The 23,279-nt window shown below is 48.7% G+C and overlaps 3 protein-coding genes and 1 long non-coding RNA gene across 9 annotated transcripts in view; 1 reads left to right on the plus strand and 3 right to left on the minus strand.

Moving 5' to 3' along the window:
• Window positions 1–28: 28 nt before the first annotated feature.
• snx30 (sorting nexin family member 30) lies at window positions 29–10,232 on the plus strand. The gene is made up of 9 exons (XM_040197693.2): window positions 29–788; window positions 3,310–3,528; window positions 4,128–4,238; window positions 4,330–4,488; window positions 4,910–5,099; window positions 6,013–6,212; window positions 6,429–6,518; window positions 6,740–6,892; window positions 7,076–10,232. The coding sequence occupies exons 1-9, from the start codon at window positions 630–632 to the stop codon at window positions 7,151–7,153; spliced, it is 1,359 nt and encodes a 452-aa protein (XP_040053627.2). The 5' UTR covers window positions 29–629; the 3' UTR covers window positions 7,154–10,232.
• LOC144388259 (uncharacterized) lies at window positions 219–2,258 on the minus strand. Its single transcript, XR_013452580.1, has 2 exons — window positions 2,112–2,258; window positions 219–895 (listed from the first exon to the last, which is right to left on the minus strand). It is a non-coding gene; the product is annotated as an uncharacterized LOC144388259 (long non-coding RNA).
• Window positions 10,233–10,400: 168 nt separating the features above from the next.
• Window positions 10,401–15,879, minus strand: slc46a2 (solute carrier family 46 member 2). The gene is made up of 7 exons (XM_040197695.2): window positions 14,912–15,879; window positions 14,621–14,791; window positions 14,050–14,265; window positions 13,708–13,879; window positions 12,684–12,767; window positions 11,521–11,677; window positions 10,401–11,376 (listed from the first exon to the last, which is right to left on the minus strand). Exons 1-7 carry the CDS (start codon window positions 15,383–15,385, stop codon window positions 11,319–11,321), a joined length of 1,332 nt encoding a protein of 443 aa, XP_040053629.2. The 5' UTR covers window positions 15,386–15,879; the 3' UTR covers window positions 10,401–11,318.
• Window positions 15,880–16,015: 136 nt separating this feature from the next.
• palm2akap2 (PALM2 and AKAP2 fusion) overlaps window positions 16,016–23,279 on the minus strand; it is a 57,579-nt gene continuing 50,315 nt past the window's right edge. For 5 of the 6 annotated variants that reach the window (XM_078088461.1, XM_078088460.1, XM_078088462.1 and 2 more), the window contains 8 exons: window positions 23,068–23,274; window positions 22,615–22,977; window positions 22,015–22,113; window positions 21,814–21,915; window positions 20,366–21,689; window positions 20,039–20,214; window positions 19,649–19,687; window positions 16,016–18,659 (listed from right to left, as the gene is read on the minus strand). In XM_078088461.1, coding sequence (XP_077944587.1) covers window positions 18,525–18,659; window positions 19,649–19,687; window positions 20,039–20,214; window positions 20,366–21,689; window positions 21,814–21,915; window positions 22,015–22,113; window positions 22,615–22,977; window positions 23,068–23,274 — 2,445 coding nt within the window. In that variant the 3' untranslated portion in view covers window positions 16,016–18,524. The remainder of the gene's footprint in view (window positions 18,660–19,648; window positions 19,688–20,038; window positions 20,215–20,365; window positions 21,690–21,813; window positions 21,916–22,014; window positions 22,114–22,614; window positions 22,978–23,067; window positions 23,275–23,279) is intronic. The other variant, XM_078088459.1, reaches the window with a different exon arrangement.

The raw sequence follows: 23,279 nt of genomic DNA on the forward strand, positions 1-23,279 counted from the left end.
AGTCCATTGCATGCAAATTTGAATTCAAATACAGAACAAAACGTGCATTAATTGTCCGTTCTAATGTAATCACATTTTATTTTGGTTTCATTGTGATCATCATCAAATGCTTTAAACCTGACAATTAACTGCTCTAAATGACCAGTACATTTGAGCATGGATGTTAAATATTGCCTTTGGGAACAATAGTTTGATAAATAACTCAAACAAAATCTTAATTTGAAGTACAGTTGCTTACATCAATTTATTTGCATTTTATTTGGTTCACACGATCTGCTTCTGACAAGGTGCTTTCTGTGTTAAACACATTTACACGTTGGCGTTTCAACAACGGTCCACTCATCTTCTCGATAGACGATCTTTATGGTTCCATTAGTTTCCTGTGGGCACGTGATGCATGTGTTTACATCCGGGTTCGTGTAGTGTAATTTCCGGAGCTGCGCGTTGGGAGTCAGCTGACTGTAGTGACCAACCAGCGGGTGTAACCGATCAACTGAAGAGACGCTGAAGGGAGAGAAGAAAAAAAAAACCTTCCTCTCTAGTCTCTATACTTTTGCGTATCAGCAGCGGAGAACCGGACGGCCGTTTGTCCCCAGAAACCCGGCCACGTCCTCCCGCCTCCCCGCAGGATGAGTGTTACCGCTCCGAGGTGCATGGCCAGCTCGGGGCAGAAGCCCATCGCGGAGATCCTCCACCCGCTCTCCGGCGGCGGCGACGAGCAGCAGCAGCAGCAGCAGCAGCAGCAGCAGCTCTCCGTCACCGTCAGCGTCGTCGTCGGAGGGGACAAGGTACGGTCCGCCGGGGCTGATCCGAGACCCGTTAGACGTCACCCAGTGGCCGGAGGACGGTGGCACAAAAAAACTCTTGTTTTCAGTCCGACCCCCGGTACTTGTGGCTGAATGCAAGTAGCAGAAAGTGACGGAAGTTTAACGGAGGAAACTGGATGAGCGCAAACGTTTATTATTGCTGTTTGCTGCACGTGACCCGCCGCAGCTTCCCCAGTTTCCTGCAGGCTAACGATGATTAATGATCCCCGGTGAAAGGAGCGTATCTGCTGGCTAACGTTGTGTAGCTGTCGTCACATGACTTACGTTGTGATACCGCACGACAACAAAATGCATACACGCAAACACACGAGCACAGAGACACAAGGAATGCGAGGCTGCTGTGTGAACACCTTTACAAAAAACAAACAAACTGGATTATATGTTTACAAGTGTTGCATTAGACGCACAGATTTATCTGATCCCACTAAGAAGAAAGGGACCCGACTTGTTTTTGTGTGCTCGTGGAAACATGATCCGTGATGCTTTCTGCGCGGGTCCGTCACGGAATGACACACATTCATTATCGCTAGTAAATGATGCTGTGATTCATTCTACAATTCTTTTTTATATATATATATATATATATATAATTTCATTCATCCATTATGGAAGCCCATTTCTGCCACAAAAATACAAACTAACAAGACAACCAGAGGCCAAACTAATTTAAAATGTCTCCCTGTTGGTGTTTAATGCCCCTGACCAACGTACTCGTCTGTCAACGCGCTTCAATAAGAGTGGAAGAACATGTAGGTCATGGCTTTGGGAGCAAGTAATTGCTTTTCAGTGTGGATCAGATTTTTTCCAAAAGGATTTCTTAACATTGCATTCTTTGAAAGAAGTTAAACGCCCTTTTTTTTGACTAATGACTAACCAACTAGTGGACTCTGCATTTTGGCACGTCCCGTTTTAACGTCCCTTTCTCTGGAGATACTTTGGCAAATCCCAGCAGGTAAAGCACACGTTGTAAATGGTCAAATAAATATTGTCTGTTTCGGTCTCGGGGCCCTGGGAATGCTGCCTGTAGTTCTCCTATAATGTAATGTGGACCTGATGAGCTGTCTGTGCTTTTTCTCCAATATGTTTTAAAAAACCTTTTAGGCCCTGAAGTGCAACATCTAAGCTCTTATCACAGTATTCCAATAACAGACAGAACCACAGCCACACCCATTTCCTGGTCACAATAACAGTCACTTATTACCATTAATATTATTATAATTACATAAGCACATCTACCGACTCGCCCGCCGACCTCGATATAATAGTTTCAGATCTCTTCCTCACCTCCAGTGTTGCGGCGGCCTGGTTGTTCACTGTGGTGTAATGATGCAACTTAATGCAACTGCGTGAACTGTGATCGACAGCGGGGTGTAAAAAGTGTGCATGCACAATGTCAGCAGCTCGTGTGTGGGTGGGTTACTGTGTCTATATACAGTAGCAGAGAGAGATGGGGTGTGAATAAAGTGTGTGTTGTGTGTAGAGTTGCACGGTGTGAAAGTAAAAGAGAGACTTTTTTTTTTTTTTTTCAATGATTTGAATTTGAAAATTAAACAAATCAGGCAAACGTTGTGCCTCAGCAAAAGCGATAAAGGTTGAACATTAAGTGCTTTCCACACCTGTAAATAAGTTCCTTCCTCCTGTTTGCCAAATTACCAAATGAAATGGGCCCGTGAGGGTTGTTTCAAAGAGAGACTTTGGTTAGTTTTGATTTCAAATCCAGTTCAAACAATACAGCTCTGCTGACTCTCCCTACTTTCCTGTTGCAGTGTTTAGAACGATGAATATATTCTCTTCTAAATGTGAAGCAATAGCATTTCAATCCAATGTAGAGAAGTGATTTTTAACTCCAGAGGTTGTCTCTTTTTTATTATAGGAGTAACACAACCGGCACTTTTGTCCAGTCATTTGCTTTTTATAGCTTTTTGGAACACTTGCTGTGTTTGGATGGAGCCTGTGGGTGAAATTGGTTGTTTGCTCCAGTTGCTGCAATACAAACCTCCGGAAAATAGAAATTGTCCGAAATAAGTATGAGAGCGTAATGATAATTTATAGTTCTGCATCCGTTTGACAGCGGTGGTGCTCAGATCTGTGTTTGTAGATCCAGATCTCTTAATGGAGAAATACCAAAAGTCCCTATAAAAATCTATAATGAAACAACATTTTTTCTTCTATTTTTTTTCAGTCTAGAGTATAGCAAGCCAATTTATTTCCCAGTTTGAATATTCTTCGTATTAGGCCTGTGGAAAAAGTATCCCCCACTCCACCAGGGCTAAATTTCTCCCGTCTCGTCCCTCATTAAAATGAGAGCGACGGGCGTCGTGTGAGACGAGGTGCAGCAGCATCAGCAGCCTCAACAAGGGCCCCGTTGACGGAGAGGAACAGCTGGATTACCAAACTATCAGGTCTTTTGTTCGCGGCGTTTCCCAGCGCAGTGTCTCCCGATTTGATGTCACTGTTTGTGTCCCCACCCCCGCCTGCGCAGGAAGCGTCCCTGACCAACGGCGCGCCGGTGGAGACGCCGAGTCCCGCCTCCACGTCGTCGCTGTTCAACAGGCTGCAGCTGGACGACGATCCGGAAGCCGACGTCCGGGACCCCTACGCGGAGACGGCGGAGACCCGTGACCTCTTCGTCACGGTCGACGACCCAAAGAAACACGTGTCCACCATGGAGACCTACATCACCTACAGAGTCTCCACCAAGGTGAGACGAAATGAAATGAATATCTTTTTTTTTGTAGGCCACCAAGCACGGCGAAAACCTAGTCTTCCTTTTATTATCCTCATTTCCACTCGCATGCCCCCTTTTATGTTCATGCTGTTGGTAAGACCTGTACGTCTCGACGCAGTACGTCACGGAACAGACTCCCGTCCCTCAGCCCATCTCCATCCCACAGGGTGGATGCATTCAGGGACTTGTGTTTAGCAGGTGGATCCTCCGCTCCATCCTCCACGCCTGTCTGCTGGCAAGCGGAGAGGCCGCTCCGGGATTAAACCCGCTCTGACCTTCGGCGGGGTAACCGCAGCCTCGGAGGCCTTCACGCGTAGTAATGGAGGAAACCGATGCAGAGGGAGACGCTGCTAGGAGCCGCCGGCTTGCGTCATGGCGACAGTTGCTATGTGCGCTTCGGGTTCGGAGGCCGTGGACAAATATCACAGCCCACTATGAACACAGTGTTAATTGAGCGCGTGCAGGGGGTGGGGGGGGCTGTCTATTGTGTGTGTGTGTGTGTGTGTGCGCAGTGTCAGCTATATGTCAAGGTACACACAGCGTGCATAGTTATCCTAAGCTCTTGTCTCCAGACGTCACGCGTAGAGTTCGACCTGCCCGAGTACTGCGTGCGGCGGCGCTACCAGGACTTCGACTGGCTGCGGATGAAGTTGGAGGACAGCCAGCCCACCCACCTCATCCCCGTAAGGTGGAACGAGCCGCATGCGCCGTGTCCGTTTCTCCCGTCGAGGAGCCCTTCAATTTCCACTCTCTGCTTCTCCTCTTCCTCTCCAGCCGTTGCCGGAGAAGTTCGTGATGAAGGGCGTGGTGGACCGTTTTTCAGAGGAGTTCGTGGAGACGAGGATGAAGGCTCTGGACAAGTTCCTCAAGCGAGTTGCCGACCACCCGGTACTCTCCTTCAACCCGCATTTAAACGCTTTCCTAACAGGCAAGGTGAGGAAACACAAAGTCTGCAAATTCACCTTTAGATTTTTAAAAAAAATTTTTTTTTAGGGAAAATAAAAGTAATTATTTCTCACTATGATTAACACACGGGGCAGTCAGTCATTGCTGTTCCTGTCACATGTTTACCGTAGCACCTTGTTAGGCTGCTGCATACTAGATCCATATCAAATGGGTAACAAAATGCTACGGGGAGTCAAACAATAAAAGCAGCTGTGGGCGTCTTGTAAATTCAGAATTTGCATGTTACAATTTTCCGCACATCAACTATAGGAAAAAATTTGTTAGAAAAAATGTTACTTTGGTAACATCTGTGTTTTAAATTGGACTTCATGTGGCCCGTTATCTGTCCCCGTGTGTGTGTGTGTGTGTGTGTGTGTGCGTGTGCGTGTGCGTGCGTGCGTGCGTGCAGGACCTGAACAAGCGTCAGGGTCTGGCTCTGCTCACCAAGGTGGGCGAGTCGGTGAAGCACGTGGCCGGAGGCTACAAGCTGCGGCCGCGGCCCGCCGAGTTCTGCGCCATGGGAGAATACCTGGACACCTTCAACCAGAAACTGGGAACCATCGACCGCATCGCTCAGAGGATCCTCAAAGAGCAGTCGGGTATTAGAGCGACAGTAATAATAATAATACGGTCACCTGTCGATTGCTTTATTATATGCAGCTCTGGTCCCTTGCAAGGTCCAATAAACCCTTTAAATGTTAGGCAGGGCCCAGCAGGCCTGCAGATGGGTATTTATTGATTGTTATTGAGCAGCAAAAGAGCGATGTTCATAAATAACCAAAATATAAATAATAAACTCGACGAATGAACGGCAGAGAGCCTCGATGTGGCTGAACTGTTCCTTTGTGGTTGATTGGCAGCTACGTCGTATCGTCCCACTTCCATTGTGCCGGCCGTCAGCTGGTGGTCGGCTTATTTCATGCGACGGCCTTTGGTCCGTGTGGCTGAAACTGGCTCGTTGTATTGATTCAGTGCTGTTGTTTGTTTAAAGACCCCCCACCCCACCCCCTCTCCCCCCCGTACAGACCTTTGGCATTGTGGTTGTCGCGGGTGATAAGTGCAGGCCCTCCTCCTGCATGACATGTGATCCTGTGAGTTCCTGACATCTGCTCGGCGTCGCCGTGTGTGCCGGTGGTTCAGGCGCGTCGCAACCAAGAAAATCTGCCACGCAGACAAAAGAACCGTGTTTCCACATCGGAGGAGATCGAATGGAAACTCTAGGAACTGGGGAAATAAAATAAAATAAATAAAATGTATCCCCTGTGTACTGCGGCGAATACAGATTTTCCAATCGCGCGTGCCAATCACTCCACGTCGCCTGGCAGCAAAGAGACGTCTTTGCTTTTATTAGTTTTCCAGCCGGGCTCAACCTTCAAACTGATACACAGATTATCCGCACGTCGTTAAGAAGTATGAAACGGGCGGCATCTTTTTCTTCATTTCCCGTTTGCCTGTCTAACCACCTCCTCCTCCTCCTTCTCCCCCCTCCATTCTCCTCTTGAACCCCGCCAGAGTACCTGACGGAGCTCCGCGAGTACGGCACCGTGTACTCCAGCTGGGCGGCGTCGGAGGAAGAGCTGCGGCGCCCCCTGGAGGGCGTGGGCGGCTGCGTGGCCACGTGCTGCGGAGCGCTGGACGACCTGGGCGACGGCATGAGCCAGGACTTCCTGCCCGTCCTCCGAGAGTACGTCCTCTACGTGGAGTCCATGAAGGTGAGCGGGGGTGGGAGGGGTCATGTTGGACCGTCTGTCGAGCAAGTGACCTCTGAGTCCGCTCGCATGCCGCTTTCCCCCCCCGAGCTCTTTAATCAACACCTCCTCTCCGTTTAACATTTCCCTCGTCGCTTCTTTCCGGAACATTACAGCATCTTTAAATGCCCCTTTCGCGCATGCAAAATGAAACAGTGGACACTTTGTGGTTGATTGCAGAATGTTTTGAGGAAGCGAGACCAGAGCCAGGCGGAGTACGAGGGCCGACTAGAAGCCGCCATATTACGCAAGCAGGAGGACCGAACGCCAGTAAGCCGCCTCCTTCCTCTCATCCGAGCGCGTCATGATCGTGATGACGACGACGACTCCGCCCAGAGAGATGCGCCACATTTCCCCACATCTCTAACACAGCCCTCTCCTCCAAAACCCCAGCACCTACCTAGACCCCCCCACCCCCCTCGCCCCCCTTAGACGACGTACAATGCTCCCTGAACGCCCCTGTAGCCGTAGTTGTCTGTGTTTCTCCGTAGATGCCGGCGGAGGTGGAGAAATGCCAGGACAAGGTGGAGTGTTTCAACGCCGACCTGAAGGCGGACTGGGAGCGCTGGCAGAGCAACAAGAGACAGGACTTCAAACAGCTTCTCACCGGCATGGCCGACAAGAACATCCGCCACTACGAAAAGGTACGCGGGCGGCTCTTTGACGGCGCCGCAGTCATTGATCAAGACACTTTTTGATATGAAAGAAACCGATAACATTATCGGGGTTGGATACAATTATTTGGTAGAGGAAGACGGACCGTTTTCTGAGTGTCTCACTTCTCCCCCCTGCCCCCCCCCTCCCCCCCCCCCCGTCCCCCTGTGCAGTGCCAAGCAGCGTGGGAGTCGCTCTTAACCGTCCTCCAGGACAAACAGGCCGAGGACAAAACGCACGAGACGAACTGAAACATCTGATCGCTGCGTAGCGCCGCGTAGCGCTGCGTAGCCGGGCAGCGGGCTTGAGCTGCAGGACTTTGCCCCCCCCCCCCCCTCTCCCCCCCGTTCTCCAGGGGGAGGATTGTACGGAGGGGAGTCGTCTCTCTTTGACCCTACAAAGTAGGTAACCGACGGTACATTCTAGGACGCTTGGGGGGGAAACGGGACAGAACTTCGTCGACATTTTCCTTTTTTCCTTCTTTTCTGAACTGGACTTTTTCTACTCAATATTTCCTAATGATTTCGGGTGCCAAATGCCGCCGGTGTTGAAGCTCGGTCTCAGAGAGGCTGGTTTTCCGTCCGTCCTCTCCGTGTTCACATTGAGCCAAACGTGAAGGAAGCCGATGAGATCACGAAATGTGAATTACGAAGTAGTGTTCTTTTTTCATTTTTTTTTTTTTTTCCTTTTCTAAAAAATGTCACACTGAAACAATACTGTCTCATCTCTTGGAGCCACCGTATTGGCTGTGAATTAGAATCCAACACCTCGTACTTCATTTAAAGGATCCACCGGTTGTTCTCGCAGGTTGCAGCCAATAAACTCTGTTGACCTTTGTCCAAGAGTTCATAAATGTTTTTTTTTTTTGTTTTTTTTTCCTGTTCTGCCCGCCAACATTGTTGGCATGAAAAATCCTCCTGCAGGGACTTGGAACTAACGGTTATGGGAGCTTTTGAAACCGCAGCTCAGCCGCAAGAAGCGAATGGGCCGAGAAAAAGGAGGAGGTTCACGAAACGAAATGTCAGTAAAAGCAAAGGAAGCAAAGGGACACTTGGATGTACTTTTGATCCACGTCACGATTGATGTTGAGCTTTTCACTGTGTGCTTTTGTAGCAGCGCCGCCTGGTGGTTTAGATGAAAACAGCTCTCATGCTTTTGAAACCGCCGGCTGAACAGTTTCCTACTCCTGATAAAAGTCTGCTTTGCTTTTTCCTGCCGCGGCCATTTATTCCTGCTGCAGGGGTTTCACCTTGAAAGTTAGACAAGGATGCTAAACAGGCGGATTTACCCGATTTAAATAAACACAGAGGGGGTGGAAAGTATCATTTATCTACTTTAAACGACTGAAAATCATCCGTCAACATGTTTTGTCTAACTCTTTGAATGAAATGTCTTTCTCTGCCTCAGTGACACGGATCGAGAGAACATTCCTAAAAGCCCCAAACGCTTTGCCTCATTTGACCTAGAAACACTAAGAGAGTTCAGAGTTTAGAACGTCTCCGTTTTGGTTCAAATTGTTGCCTCTCCACCAAAGGTCTTTCTGCCATCTTCTTTTTTTTTTTTTTTTTCTTCCCTCTTTTCGATTGTTCCCGGTGAGAGATCGGGGACGTCGTTACCGACGACCACATTTACAGCTTCAGTTCATTTCATCGCAGGACCACGACTTTGCTTTTCCGACACTTTTAGCGCTGATTCGTTACCACGACATCACGTCTCTCCGACGAAAAGGTGCTGATTTGAGTTGACGGCCGTCTGTCTCCGTGGTTTCTTCTAGATGTCCTTCAGGCAGGTTGTCTCTGGATGCTCCTTGGCCTGATCACATAGGCCCATGTTGAGGAACCGAGAAGTGGCTGCTGGTAAACTGGATTCATCACGTTGTCGTTTTTGTCGGTTGTATTTTTCCCTTTTTAGAAGCACAACGCAGATGCTGTTTCTACTAAACCCTCAATTTCTATCCCCAAACTAATGCTTTAAGAGCGGCCTGTGTTCTTGTTTTGTGCATCTGCATCCGTTTTATGTTGGATGTCACGATAGATTTGATCTGACTGACAGTCGCTGTTTGGAGGAGTGATCCGTCTCTGAAAGGCAGCCTGCAGGGTCTCGGACCACTAGAAACACTCTGGAGCAGATTTGTATCTCAAGGAACCACACAAAGACGAGACTGAATGTGAACATTTGTTTACAACATAAAATAATCCACTGGGCAGCTTTAACAACAGATTGTTTTATCAGTTTAACATTTCCAAATATCTTTTCATATTCGCAAACTGCACTCCAGAACCCAATAAGAAATATGACAAAAAAAAGGTTTCATTTTCCACATTTCAACCTGTAAGTGATGCTCACTGTAATCTAAATAGATTTTAATATATTGAAATGTAGCAAACCCGATCCAGGTTTTTTGTTTGTTTATTGGGTAAGATCTGTTTAAAATGAGCAGGTTTGTTTCCTAAAGAGGCGTTAAGCCATCTGATGACCTCACCAGAGCATGCTAATGGGTTGGAAAGGTATTTTTTCTGTAATGACAACATACTGTATATTCAATATACCCAAATGTACAGCTGAATTATATGGTACAGCTGAGTCTATTTTTCTATAAAAGAAGCAGGTGATCATTTTTGGTTTTCCATCAAGCGTTTGAAGATTACGACATCACGTCAAAGGGATTTTGGAATTAAACGGTTATTTATTGTTTTCGCACGAGTCATTGGAACCCCAGTACTTCTCCCATACGTTTACTTCTTCTCCCTTGTAGACATTTTATAATCCCCCTCTCAGACCGTTTGCCTGCTGATTTACTTTTGCACTATTTATGTTGCGCGCCAACTCCAACAATAACGTACATAAGCTTTTTTTTCTGTTGCCAAACATGACAATGAATAGTCTGGTGACTTGACTTGGTTCAGAAAGGCATCGTCTGGGGATTTAACCTGAATTCAGCTCTGCAAACAGGGACAATTCAGGCAGACTCGTGCATTTGTTTCGTCTTGTTCGGTTCAAATCAAATGTTTCTAAGCCAAAATGCCCCCCGGTTGCTTTTTTTTTTTTTCTTCCTGTCATAGATTCACACATTATGAGATGATTGGATTCCATCAAAGATTAGACGTCAGACCGGTTATGCAAATGTGTATCTTTATTTTCATTTGTTTGATTTCTGTTCCTCCCCAGTGTGTACTTGTTTACGTTGAGTCCCTATTGTTTGGATGCTAACAACATCCTGTTGTGATCACAAATAAGCTTGTATATTGATGTCGTTTTGAAGCAATTTATCTTTACCTCGAATGATTCTTTTGGTTATATTGGACCAATAATAAAAAAATAATGCCTTTGCTTAGGTCTGTTTTTTTATTGTCATTCTTTAACTTTTTCTTTGTATTCAGCCATTTGAAAGATTTGTAAGTCATTATTTCATGAAAATACACGCAATGCCTGGTGAATATTATCACTATTTGAACTTTGAGATTTCATAATACATCCAGTTAATACATCTCCAAAAACAGACATTTAGAAATGTTTATTAAAGACTTACAAAACTCACAGCTTCAGTTCATTGAATATTTCATATCTGATTTAAGCCCTTAAACCAGGATAAACTGTACCGTAGGTGTAATAATTACCTAAATTCATACCCGAAGGTCAGCATCCATAATGTTAAAATAATGATATCCGCTGCATTACATTCCCTTCAGATCCACTGGGTCCAGAGTACCGTAAAGCACAGTGACTTACACTTGCTGCCTTATCGTCTGAAATGTATAATTTATCACAACTTGTGTATAATATACGATTTATATTGATTAATATGTAGTTCATTTAATAAATAAACATTTCAAAATGTATTGTTTGAAAATAATCTGCAGCTATTTTTTATGCAAAGGGAGTACAAAACCACACAAGCTCAAATTCAAACAAATCAAAATGTGTGTGTGTGTGTGTGTGTGTGTGTGTGTATATTCCATCCCCGAACATGCACAACAATAAAAATGCAACAGACAGTAGAAAAGTATAAATCCAAAGTACATATCAGTGTGAATGACTTGAAATTTTAATCCCAACCCTTGTCAAACCCTCATGTACGTGCTACACTTTGGGACAGTGATTCAGCCTGTTTGTGACTAAACTCGCGTCACTTTGTCATCGTTGGTCCCTCATTATGTGGTAATCGCCTCATTCGGGACAAATTTCACTCTCCAGTCAGGAGTTTGCGTCAAACTGGACCAAAACAGGATCGGCTCATCCTGTGACAGCCGAGGCCATTTGAAACTCTCGCGGTGTACAAAGTTCCGTCAGAAGAGGAAGTGAGACTGAAGCGCTGTTCTGCTTTTCGCCCACTTTTCGTTCCTCGGTTCCTCGGTTCCTCGCCCCGTCACCCTCTGGCGAGCGCTGGCTGCGGTGAGGGCGGTGAGGTCGGTGCCCTCAGTCCGCCTGAATCCTTGTGGGCTGGCGCATCGGACGAGATCTGCAGCTCACAATACTGTCGGCAGGGGAGGAAGTGCACATCACAAATGTAGCAATACGCCTGTTTTCTTCACATAGAAGACACTGTGTATTTCCACAAACTATTTCCAAGTACAAAAGAAGAAGCAACCGGAGGAGGAGAAGCGTCGGCGCCGCCTACCTGATGGGGATCATTCCCAGCACCGTGACGCTGCTGGCCAGCGTGAAGACGAAGCCGGGGAACCAGTCCAGGGTTCTCTGGTAGATCTTGGTGAAGGCCGGGATGTAGGCCAGACCGGAGAGCTTCAGGGCCATCTGCAGATATGTGAGAGTGGTGCCTGATGGGCGAAGGGAGAGAGGAGTTTAAAAAAGGGTTCAGCAAAGCCTCTTTTTTTCTCAAAGCAGAGTTCCCTCTGAGAGAGAACTGTTTTTGGCTTGTAAACTTATTATGCTTGTTAAGAGTGGATTAAGAGGACTGATAACGTTCTTCTTTATTACAGGAACATGAAGATGACTAGAAAAAAATGGGAAATGGCTAAACTGGAACTCCTAAACAGTATATTTACATTCCCTTGCTTCCTTGAATGGGTGTTCTCGTGCGAGCCTGTTGTACTTGTCTGGTAGGAACATAAATGCCATTACGGGGACTTGTCCTCCTTGTGGGGACAAAATGCACATCATTACCCGAATTACCTTTTGCCTGGTCCTCACTTAAAAGGGGCTGTGTGTTAGGGGATGCATTATGATAAAGCTCGATGGAGGCCCTCAGGTCAGAGTCCTGGTTGCCAGGGGACACGTTGGTCACAGATTGGCAGCAGCAACATCAGAGGATCGGTAGGCTGGTTTGTTTAAAGAGTTGAAAACTCAACTTTCCGGAACTATAAAGTTGTCTTCCCTTTTCCACAACGTGTTCCTGTACCTGTACTGTCATCAGTGTACAGTATGTAGCGGTAGTTCAAACAAAAAGGCCACGCGGGTCACTGCTTTGGCTCGGTTGCAATTTACACTGTGAGAAAGTTCTTTTTAATTCCCCAGGTTTTGAGATCTATATTTACTACTTTCCCCTAAGAAATAATGGTATTAAAGATTATTTTGCTTCTGTTTTTAATGATCTGGAAATAGTTTGCGGTAACTTATGTGCTGTGCCCAATCCCCCTCCAGATGTCTTTAAAGTAAGTATTACAGTCATTATTATGTTGAGAGCATCATTAAACACTGCAGTGAATTACTTGTTTTCCTGATGTTGTTACTCATCTGTTGTGCTCTTACAAACACAAACACACCCACACACACGCACACACACACACACACACACACACACACAGCCACAGGTTTCTTACTCACCACATGAGGAAGCCGGAACCTGCTGTGAGAGCAGCGATCGGATTGTGGGCATCGGGATCAGAGCAAACAAGTTGAGTGAGCGAGCTGCGGAGAAATGATGACTGATTAACTATTTCGCTGACAACTGACTCCATTGTTTCCTTTTGAAGTCGCCCTTCCCCGTCTGTACACATGTCTCTCTACCACGGCGCGCTCTGAAGCCAAACTGCTTTCATGAAGCTAAACGTACTGCACGTTGACTCATGGGGACAAACGAGACTACGAATTTGATAGAAATAAGCGATGACTTTTCATGGATTTTAGTTTTTTTTTCGTCGTTGTTACGTTGACATTTTTGAATGACATTTTGTATGGCTTTTTTTAATGATTTTGAATCATACTACAACTGTTCACTGCACTAGAGACTTGTAATCATTGTTGGACAGTGAAGCTATTTCCCTTCTTTTTGAGATGAACTGTACCATTACTTTTGAGTTAGTCAGTTCTTATTAATCTTAAGAATCTTATGATTCTACTATATTATATACTTATTTTAGCTGCCTATAACTAACTTTATTAACTTTGGATTTGGACTGAATCTTAGTGAAGAAAAACCATCAATCTGAAGACACCATCTCGAGCTCTGAGAAAGTCTGCTGGGTCTCTTTCACTACTTCATTTGGCAGAGAAATACATTTTCAAAAGGATAATTACTTGTGATTCTATTTCAGCCCATCAGGTTCTTTGACCTTAGAGCCACAGAGCAACCCAGTTTAATGAGTTCAAGTAGAAACCAGTTTTATGAAAAGAAGCATCGTTATACCAGCGTTCAGCATTATGATATAATGGGACAAAGCTGGAGGAAGAGATGAGGCATCATTCAGTTCTAATTTGATGAGTTCAAGTTCGGGCCTTCATCCTGGGACAAGACAAAACGCCGCAGGAAGAAAACATCACCCGAACCGAACCGTGTCACAGGACAGACTTTGAACGCCCGTTGCTCGCGATCCCATCACAATCCCCGCGTCGTGTCCGAGATGCTCACCGAGGTAGAACATGGACGTCGTCCTGACGAAGGACATGAAGTAAATCCCCGACGCGAAGGACAGCATGCCCATCAGGATGAGCGCCGCGTCGCTGACGCAGCGGCGAAACACCATGACGCCGAAGAAGCTAGTGAGGAAAATCAAAGAGCCGGCGGCGTTCCCATAACCCACCTGGAGGTAGAGAGACAACAAGGTGAAGCGCAGCAGACACCAAAGTGCAAAAGGGAGGAGGGTCAAATCGACGTGCACTGCAGTGTGTATAAAAACACAGCGTTCATGTAATACGTTGATGCGATCGATACAGCCTGGGAAACCAACAGCTCAGTACTTCAGACAATCACCTCAGTGGCACTCCAGCTGAGCGGCTCTTTTAGCACGAAGACGTCCAGTATTTCCATCGCTCCACCCACTGCGGCGCCGTACAGAAGGGCCGTAGCCACCAGCAGAACTACGTTCACCCTGTTCCTCTCAGCAGGAGCCTCCGGAGGAGCCTCGCCGGAGGCGTCAGGAAGGAGGCGGCTGGTGTCCTCTGGCTCTTCGCTCGGTCGGGGGTTCACCTTAAATGAAGGTGGACACACACACGTGCAACATCTGCATCAGCTGCTGCAGTGAGTGCAGCAAGTGACCCCGTGGGGGCCGCCTTTTGGAGAGACGAGCTGAAAATGTGGTTTCTGATGATGTGACCAAGTATCTGCATACTTTCATTGAGCGGCCCTCCATTCAGCACAGTACACACTACACAGCACTTTTGAGAGCAGGAGAGTCCCACCGATACAACAGGCGTCCTGCACGGCCCGTTTTACCTGTTGGCACTCATTCCTGACGTCATCCGCGGCAGGGCGCGCGGGGCCAGGCGTCTCACAAAGAGTCATGCACGCGCGCGGCGGACTAAAAACGAGGCGATCCACGTACCTGCAGCAGGACGACGGACTGCAGGAGGCACAGCAGCCGCAGCAGGACGCTCACTGTCAGCAGGATGATCCCGTTCCCCAAACTGGAGCTGTACACGAGGAACATGTGACCCGACGCGAGGCTCCCCACCACGCCGGCTGTCCCGTACAGCAGCTCCACTTTCATCATCACCTGCACAATAAAAACGTGTTATGATAAGATCGATTGTCCCTAGTTGGTTTCAACTACTGCTATGTGGGTGTTGCGGGTTGTTAAGCTTTCCACATGAACGCCGGTAACCGTAGAACTGACCTTGGATCGGTCCGTCGCCGTGGAGGAGAGCGCGGCCAGCGTCATCACGCCGGGCCAATAGGCGCCGAAGCCCCCCGACAGACCGTAGACCACCGCCCCGCCGTACATCACCTCCAACGGGAGGCGGAAGACGACCACCAGGAGCAGGATGACACTCAGCAGCAGGTACCCGCACAGCGGCACCACGATGGGGAGCCTCCTCCAGCCGCGGTCACCCCCCCGCGCCAGGAGCAGCGCGGGCACGATCGGGACCAGCCGGAGGATGAGGTTGTAGGTCATGAAGAAGTCCGTCATGGCTTTCTGCTGGCTGGCCTCCGGGGAGAGGTCGGGGTAGGTGGCGTTGAGGCAGCGGTCCTTCGCCAACATCTGGAGGGCGGTGTTGGAGAGCGCGCTGCCCAGCTGCTGCAGCACGATGGTGGGCTCGATGCGCCGCAGCACCGCGACGGCGGCGTGGCAAAGGCACAACGGGAACATGGTGGTGGGACTTCTTCTTCTTCTAGGACCTCCTCATTCCCACGCGTCCCCCGTCGGAGTGAGGAGTGTTCGTGAAGTGAAGCAGCGGGGGAAGAAAGTGAAACGCGCACGTCGGGACTTCCTCCTCTTTACGCGCTGACTAACACGGGAGGAATTTTTGGTAAACCGGCCTGCGCTCCACCTCGGAGTCACGTGTGTATTTAAGAATGAATACAAACATAGGAGGTCGCTCCTTTAATTTCAATAAAGAAAGTCATGCGTTTTTTTAAAAAACTGGACAATTGCGTAAAATCACAGTTGTTAACAGTTGTAACTTTGTTTTCTGCTCTTCTGATGTCACGGCACGGCGGGAATCAGCTAACACAGACCTAACCTTACTGTTTTTATTAATCAATTGGGAGGGTGTTTAAAAGGTGGTGACCATGGTAACAACGAGGTATCACGTGTTCCTGGAGCCCATCTGGCTTGTTTTAAACAGGCAACAATCCAAAAGGACAAATCGATTTAATGGTTTACAATGATATTACAGTTTGAGTCAATACCCGGCCGTGTACATTCAGTCACATCATGCTGGTCACAAGCAAAAAAACCCACAACCATTGCTTTAAAAAAACATGAATGACGCAGTCACACGTGTACAGGTTTTGATTTTAATGAGAAAATATCCATAATATGTATCGTAGGTGAATAACCGCGAGCCGTACGTGTGCTATAAAATAACAAAGGAGAGTATGAGCATACAAGTGGTTAACATAGAAACAGGTTATAATGTATAATAGGATTGCTTCAACACACACACACACACACACACACACACACACACACAAAGACAGCTTGAAGCTCACATGCTCCTGCAGGCCAAAACCAGCAACCAGCATTTAAAATGATAAATAAATCTTCTCATTCAAACAACAAAAAGCATAATCATAATAATAAATCACACAATTGTAAGTCCTCTGCGTGTGCGTGACGTCATAAGCATTTTTAAAAGCCTTGGAGCGTATCTAAAGCAAACTCAAAGTGAGTCGGGGGTTCGGTGGTGTCCTTGGAAGGTGAAGTGAGGACGGAGGCGTCTTACACGGCGGCGCAGCAGCTACAGTCAATTAGTGAAGAAGAAAGTGAAGCGTAGATACAGTCGGAGCTCAGAGTAGGCCACTAAAAAAAATATCCTCTGTCATTTGCTCTGGATGATGTCAGTCCGAGTGCCTCTAATATCTAATATCTGCAATGTGGTAACACACCTTCACCTCGTGTGGTTTAATCTCATATCAGCATCAGCTGCAACACAGTAACATGTCCATCTCAGTAAATGGGACAGTGGTTCTTTAAATACTTTTCTTGTTTCTCTTCATTTTATATACAATGGTATCATATGTATCGAAAAAATACAGAACGAGGAGGATTCGCTGGACACAACGTGTGTCTTTTTGTGTGTTTGTGTTTGGTGGTTGCAGGCGCGACGTTTCCTCAGAGAACATATTCAAATAGATAATTAAATAGAGTCAGATCAGTTGCACGCGGGATGGGACAGTCACAATAAATATAATAAGAGTCGTTATTGCTAAGGGCTATTAGCACGTGTCCCGCATCTCTTTATCTTTCATCTCGGCTTTAATCACATGTGGATTTTATGAAGCAAAGGGTCAGTTTCCAGGTCAGGGACACTGACCCAAACCGAGACCCTCTCCATCCTCCTGTCATGCTGAAGTAATACAGATCCTCCGAGGCTTTAATGATCGAGCTAACGGAGGCTGGAAAGTTCAATTGTTTTCCGCTAAAGTGGTTCAAAGGTACCACGTTGACACGTTTCTACTGCGTTTTCACACAAATACTTTTCTGTCTCAATGTGTTTTAGCGCTTTAATTGAGAAGCCGAGCGCTGCCTCGGGGCCCCCGGCGGCATCATCACCACGCTGACAGAGGGCCGCGTTGTTCTTCCTTCATCCGGCAAAACAAGAAATCGAAGCTCATTATATATTAGGTAAAAACAAACAAAAAAAACGTACAACTCTAGCACACAAATCCCCCCCCTTTCCCACCATGATGTCATTCCCATACAATATAAACACACGTTTGACCTTCAATCACCTTCCTCTTGCTGCTTGTCGTGTGCTTGTTTCAGGTTATCGGAGGAGTGTCCTTTCACGTCCCGGTCCTTGTTAAATAGATTTAAAAGCATAAGCTGGCAGTTCACTAAGTAACCACATTCGGTTTAGCTGTAACATTTTATTTTATAAAAAATTCTTTGTTGTCAAACTTCATCCTCAGCTGGAAAGGCGTTCCCGTCAACCCCCGTCCGTCACTGAAGGTTTGTCCACCACCCGTCCAGTGGTGAAATGCGGCGTAAGTCACGTGTGGTGCCTGCGCCGCTCGGTGACGGTCTCAGGCGAAGCTTTTCTCGCCAGCATTCAGCAGCTCCAGGAACCGCAAACCGGCACATGACATTCAACATGGACGCTTAAAAGGCAACGGATCCCTGCAACTCGTCGTATGAGTGTTAAAACTGCCCGATGCAGGAGATCTAACCTGGCGGCCTCTGAGCGGGAAGCTTCGTCCAACACAGGTGAAAAAAACGATTCTGTGATGACAGAAATCAGCCCGTGCAGAAAAGTCACAACGCACAAACGTGCGTGTCGCCACGCATTGTGGAAGATGCTCATGGTTCAACAAGTCTCAGGCAACCGACCAAAACAAAAAATCTTTAGATCTCAGGCCATATTTAAGTATAAAAAATGAGAGGCAAATAAGGATCCTATGAATACTTAAGTCATTCAGCGTCTACCATCTAGTGAAAACCTTCAATACCAAATACACATCCGACCACCACAAAACCCTTTTAAATGGTCTCTCTCGCTCTCTCTCTCTCTCTCTCTCTCTCTCTCTCTCTCTCTCTCTCTCTCTCTCTCTCTCTCTCTATCTCCAAACTCACGTCATCCAACGTACTGATGGCCTTCACTCCTCAGGTCCAAAAACCACAACTCGACTGTCGGTGGAGCCGGCCATCTCAATACTATTAGCAAAAATAAATACTGTTGCCTTTCACTGTCCTCGCTGCGTTTTTTCCTCCAGTCTCATTGTCCTCGTCTTCTCCCTCCTCTGCCTTTCCACTTGGCCCCTTGGCTGCCACTGAGAGGAGCCATTTACTCCTCCTCCTCTTCCTCCTCCTCCTCCTCCTCTTCCTCCTCCTCCTCTCCATCCTCGTTGGCGTAGATACCAGCCTCCCACTTCCGTGCCATGTCGCTCTTCCTCCTGGTGACGCGGGTGGCCTCCAGAACCTGTCAGTTACAGAACAGCAGGCCGTCAGAGCAGCGGAATATTTATCCAAATGTTCAGGAATGAATATTAATAAAAAACACATGCTTTTGTGGCCCCGAGGGACACAACGTCACACACGTCACAAACAGGAAACCCGCGCAGTGGACTAAATATGGCATGCGTCGTAAACTCAAACACAGAGGGAGCGCCTGTTTTAACCACCCTGCAGTAGAGGAGCCCTTGAGGTGTGATGAAGATGAAGCGCCACTGCACTATTTGACTCCTTTTTATGCCCCCCCCCTTCATCGTCCCCCTAACACACGGTCATGCCAAATACAAATCCACACACGCAGTTACAAAGACGAAAGCACATCTTCACACGCAGAACGTCTTTCTCTGTGAGCAGGAGTCCAGGGGGGGGGGGGGGGGGAATTGTGGTGAGGAAAATATATGTCATCCATTTCAAATCACTAAGCGTTTACTTGAGCAGGAAGTAGAGGTGGTTGTAAATGACCTGCTGTCGATTTTTCAATCACAATTTGTCTGACAAATGTGCATGGGAGGGGGGGGGGGGTAAACACATGCTGCACCATCACCACAAACCACGACAGTAATGCAGTGAGACCACAAGCAGACCTGGGATCAGATAAAAAACTGTTTGTTGTTGCACACTAATCTATTTGCGTTTTACGTTGTGTACATTTAATGGATGATAACAATACTAATAACCCGCAATAAAAACATGTGGCTTCATAATCTTTGCTGTGAATAATCAGTTCCTTCAGTAAGATGTGAAAAAGATATATATATATATATTTATATTCAAAATGTCCTTTGTTTTGTTATAATCATCAGACCCACCGTACAGTATGTCCAAAACTAATAAAACCCAAATACTCCCTGACAGTAACAGTGCAAATTCCCACTGCTATGTCCTACATGCGGTCTGTCCCAGGTCTGTCAGTAAAGGCCATCCATGGAGTGAACAGGTTTTAGGCGAGACCGGTACCTCCGTTGTGACCTCTTTAACCAGCAACAAACGGGCATACTGAGCGACCCGGCAGGAGAGAAGCAACAGTACAAATAGTCAGAAACACGTGATGTCATCCTGAATAAACAATAACAGCTAAGATCTGCTACGACGACAAGAACATCTCTGCTGGCGGTCAAAATGAATTTGATATATCACGGAAAGTACAGTACAACTATGCGTGCAATGCCATGCTTGGTTTTACTTCCTTTGTGTGTTAGTTGGGTAACGTTACGTAACGGTGCCAGCGTATTTAGTCAATTTAAGTTCCTGTTTCAGGCCGGGAAGTTCCCTCTGATGTCATAGTTTCCGCTCTCGCAGAGACTAACGGGGATGGAAGCACAATGTCTACCAGGCTCAAATACTCACGCTGTTGTCCTCCAGCTTCTCCCTCCTCTTCACTTTGTGTGTCTCGTAGTCCTCCATGAGCGTCTGCATGTAGCTCTTGGGACGTCCCCCGGAGTCCTCGCTGCCGGCGTCGGACAGGGCTCCCTCTGATGGCGAGGGGGAGACGGGCGGCGCGGGTCGAACCTTTTCGATCTTTCCTGCACACCGGAAGGCGAAAGAAAAACACGCACGTGTTAAACACGCTTTTTGTTGAATAAAACGCGGTCGCACCGGGCCGATGGGGGGGGGACGCCGCAGCATTCCCACCCCCGTCCGTGGAGGGATCGGTGACGAACCGCCGTGACCCACCTGGTGCCGTCCTCGCCGTCAGGGTGAGACGAGCCGGCAGGCTGTTGCTCTTCATCTTGTCCGCCGGGGAAACGTTGGCCTTCCGCATCCCCGTCCTGGCGGGGCCCAGGCTGTTGCCCGACGAGTCGCTGGGGCGCACGGCCACGACGGGCTTCTCCTCCCTCTGTTTCTTCAGCTCCTCCTCCCTCTGCTGAGCCGCCCGGATCTCCTCCTCGATCATGGACAGGGTGCGCTGCTTCTTGGAGCGCAGGCGGAACGGCCCGCTGGCCGCCTCCGCCTCGGGGCCCCGCGCCGCCGTGCTGCGCAGCTCGGCGGCCTCCGAGTACTTGCTGAAGTAGCTGAACTCGGGCTTCTCCGGGCTCGGGGGAGACGGGGGCCGGTAGACCGGGGCGGGCCTCGGGACGGCGGCGGCCGAGGAAGAGGCGGGAGCCCGGGCCGGAGACGGGGCCGAGGAGGCGAGCGCTCTGGCGTAGGAGGACTGGATTTTGATCCTGGGGCCTCCGTCTCTGGGCCTTTGCGGCGGCGAGACGGGCTGGGAGGACGGCGGAGAGGGTGTCTGGAGGTGTGGCTCCCGGGCCGGACTGGAGGACACGGGCGACTGGAGACTCGGGGCTCCGCCGGAAGACGCGGGAGAGGAAGAAACCGGCTCCGGGCTGCTGGTTGAAGTCGTGGACGGAGACACGGGGGCGCTCAGTTGCGAGGAATTGGACCCCCGCCACTCCCCTCCGTCCTGAGCCTCCAGGGCATTTTGGATGGCGCTCTGAACGAGCACCCCGGCGTGGTACTCCAGTTCGTCTTCCATTGGACTGCCACCGGCCTGCCCGTTGACCGGAGTGGAGGGCTGCGGGGTGGGCGGGGACATCGGGGTGAGCGGCGAGGGGGTGGGCGGCAGCGAGGCCCCGCTGTCCGATATGTTGTCGGAGCTGAACAAGGTGGTGTCCTGAGAGCGGACAGACAGCTCGTCCAACCCCGAGTCGGACTCCTCCGGCTGGTAGAAATGCCCTTTCCTGTCTTCCTCGTCGGGCAGGATGGTCATCACAGCTCGTGCACACGTAAATTCCGCCGCCACTCCTTCGTCGGACCAGGTCACGTGGCCCTCGCCGGTTTCTGGGACGACGTCACCGCCTCCCTGGCTGCCCCCGGTTACGGATTTTGAAAAGGGCTGTGTGGAATACGCGTGAGGAGCTACGTCCCTCTTGGCCGCCTCCCCCTGCAGGAACTGCTTTCTGGCAGACGAGAAGTTGATCTGCTCCTCCAGAATTTCCTCCTTCCTGATCAGCTCTGGGTCAAAGGTCACCATCGTGGGAGGGCCAGAAACCTGGGGCTGTGTAAAGAAAGCAAAGCCAGAAAGTGAACAACAAGGTTAGTCCTCCAATCTAAAAAATCATCAAGCTCTCCCACGTCACTAGTCATGTGTGCACGTGTGTGTGTGTGTGTGTGTGTGTTACCTGTGTGTATGTATAGGTGTGACTCTGTCTCTGCTGTTTCCTCTCCTGGTACTTCTTCAGAGACTCCAGCTGATCTGAATCCAGCTGTTCTTCCAAAGGAACCTTTTACGGATTAAAGAAAGCAAGCGGATAAACAATCGCTCGGTTTGTCAGGAGAGCCAGATACTAAACAGAGCTCAAAGCGGAGGGGGGGGGGGCTACCTCTTGAGGGGGGTTCCACCAGCGATGAGCGATCCCAGGGTTTTTCTTCACTGCCTGGTCCTTGATCAGCTCCTGACGCTCTCGCTCTAGCTCCTGAACCTGGGAAAGCAGGCGAGGGGAAGACAAAAAGAGTAGTCCAATCACTCACCATTAGCCGTGAGCTTCTGATTTGATCGTGTATGCTGACACAGACGTGTGTGGATATTTAAGAGTCAGGCCTGTCAGTACAGTGCAATGAGTTTAAGGCCTAGTGGCAGTTAAACATCTTCTGCTAACAGCTAACTTATGGTTCAGCTTTTAGGCAGTTTCTGTTTACTAAATAGATACTTGATACTATAAATCTTTCATTTGAAGCTTGTTTTTTTCGCAGTTTAGATTTGGTGACAAAGGGCAATAATAAGTGCCTGACTTTAAATGTAGTGTTTGGATTAAAAAATATACTCAAATGTATACTAGCTCACACTGTTCATTTGGTGAGACCACTTAAGATAAGATGCTGTAATGTCTTGGCATTCACCAGCCTTCCTCAGGACTCTTATTTCTAACCCTTTTGTTTCCCCACAACACATACAGATACACATAATCCGCTCAGCCGCTCACCTCCCCCGACGGTCGTCTCCGCGTCACCCTGACCTCCTGCTCCTCTCCCGGGACGAAGAGCTTCGCCGGCCGCCGCTCCTCCTGGAACGCTCTGAGCTCAAACTTGGCCCTGCCGCTCCCTGACTCCTCCCCCTGACCGTGGCCGTTGGTCCTCGGGGCGAAGTCGTCCCGGTGGACGAACGTGGTCTGTCCCCGCCCCTCCACGGCGATCGACTGGGGATCGACGGGAGAGGAGGCGGACACGCTGACGGCGGGGGAGCCCCTGTTGACGGCGATCGGCCCGGTGTGTTCTGAGGGGGGAGAGATTCCGTTGGTGGGAGTTTCTGAGGCGGCGTCTAAGACCTGGTCCAAGTAGCGGATCTCCTGTGGACAGAGACAAGTGATGCATTATGATGATAGTCAAACTCCTCCTGCTGTAAAACGATAAAGGATATTAAGATACTTCATGCGTACCTGCACCCCGTCGCCGTCAGGAGGCGCTGCATTGTGAGCGCGGTTTCTGGGGCCGCTGAGGCAGCCATGTTGGATCTGCTGGCTCTCCACTTCCATGCTCGCAGGCCCGTCAGTGATAACGCTGACCGATTCCTGGAAACTGACGCTCTTCAAGGCCCGCTCTCTTGGCGCGGCGTCACTGACATCATCGACGGCCCGCCACAACTTCTGGA

This window comes from Gasterosteus aculeatus, chromosome 14 (genome assembly GCF_964276395.1).
Source record: "Gasterosteus aculeatus chromosome 14, fGasAcu3.hap1.1, whole genome shotgun sequence".
NCBI lineage: Eukaryota > Metazoa > Chordata > Actinopteri > Perciformes > Gasterosteidae > Gasterosteus > Gasterosteus aculeatus.

Bases quoted from the DNA above. Each gene is read 5' to 3' on its own strand.
- snx30 (XM_040197693.2), top strand. From the start codon at position 630: ATGAGTGTTACCGCTCCGAGGTGCATGGCCAGCTCGGGGCAGAAGCCC. The intron at 3,529-4,127 runs GTGAGACGAAAT...TCTTGTCTCCAG, and splicing joins CCTACAGAGTCTCCACCAAG to ACGTCACGCGTAGAGTTCGA. The intron at 4,489-4,909 runs GTGAGGAAACAC...GCGTGCGTGCAG, and splicing joins ACGCTTTCCTAACAGGCAAG to GACCTGAACAAGCGTCAGGG.
- slc46a2 (XM_040197695.2), bottom strand. From the start codon at position 15,385: ATGTTCCCGTTGTGCCTTTGCCACGCCGCCGTCGCGGTGCTGCGGCGC. The intron at 14,792-14,911 runs GTCAGTTCTACG...TTTATTGTGCAG, and splicing joins CGGCGACGGACCGATCCAAG to GTGATGATGAAAGTGGAGCT. The intron at 11,377-11,520 runs GTAGGCGGCGCC...CCCTGCCGACAG, and splicing joins CTGGGAATGATCCCCATCAG to TATTGTGAGCTGCAGATCTC.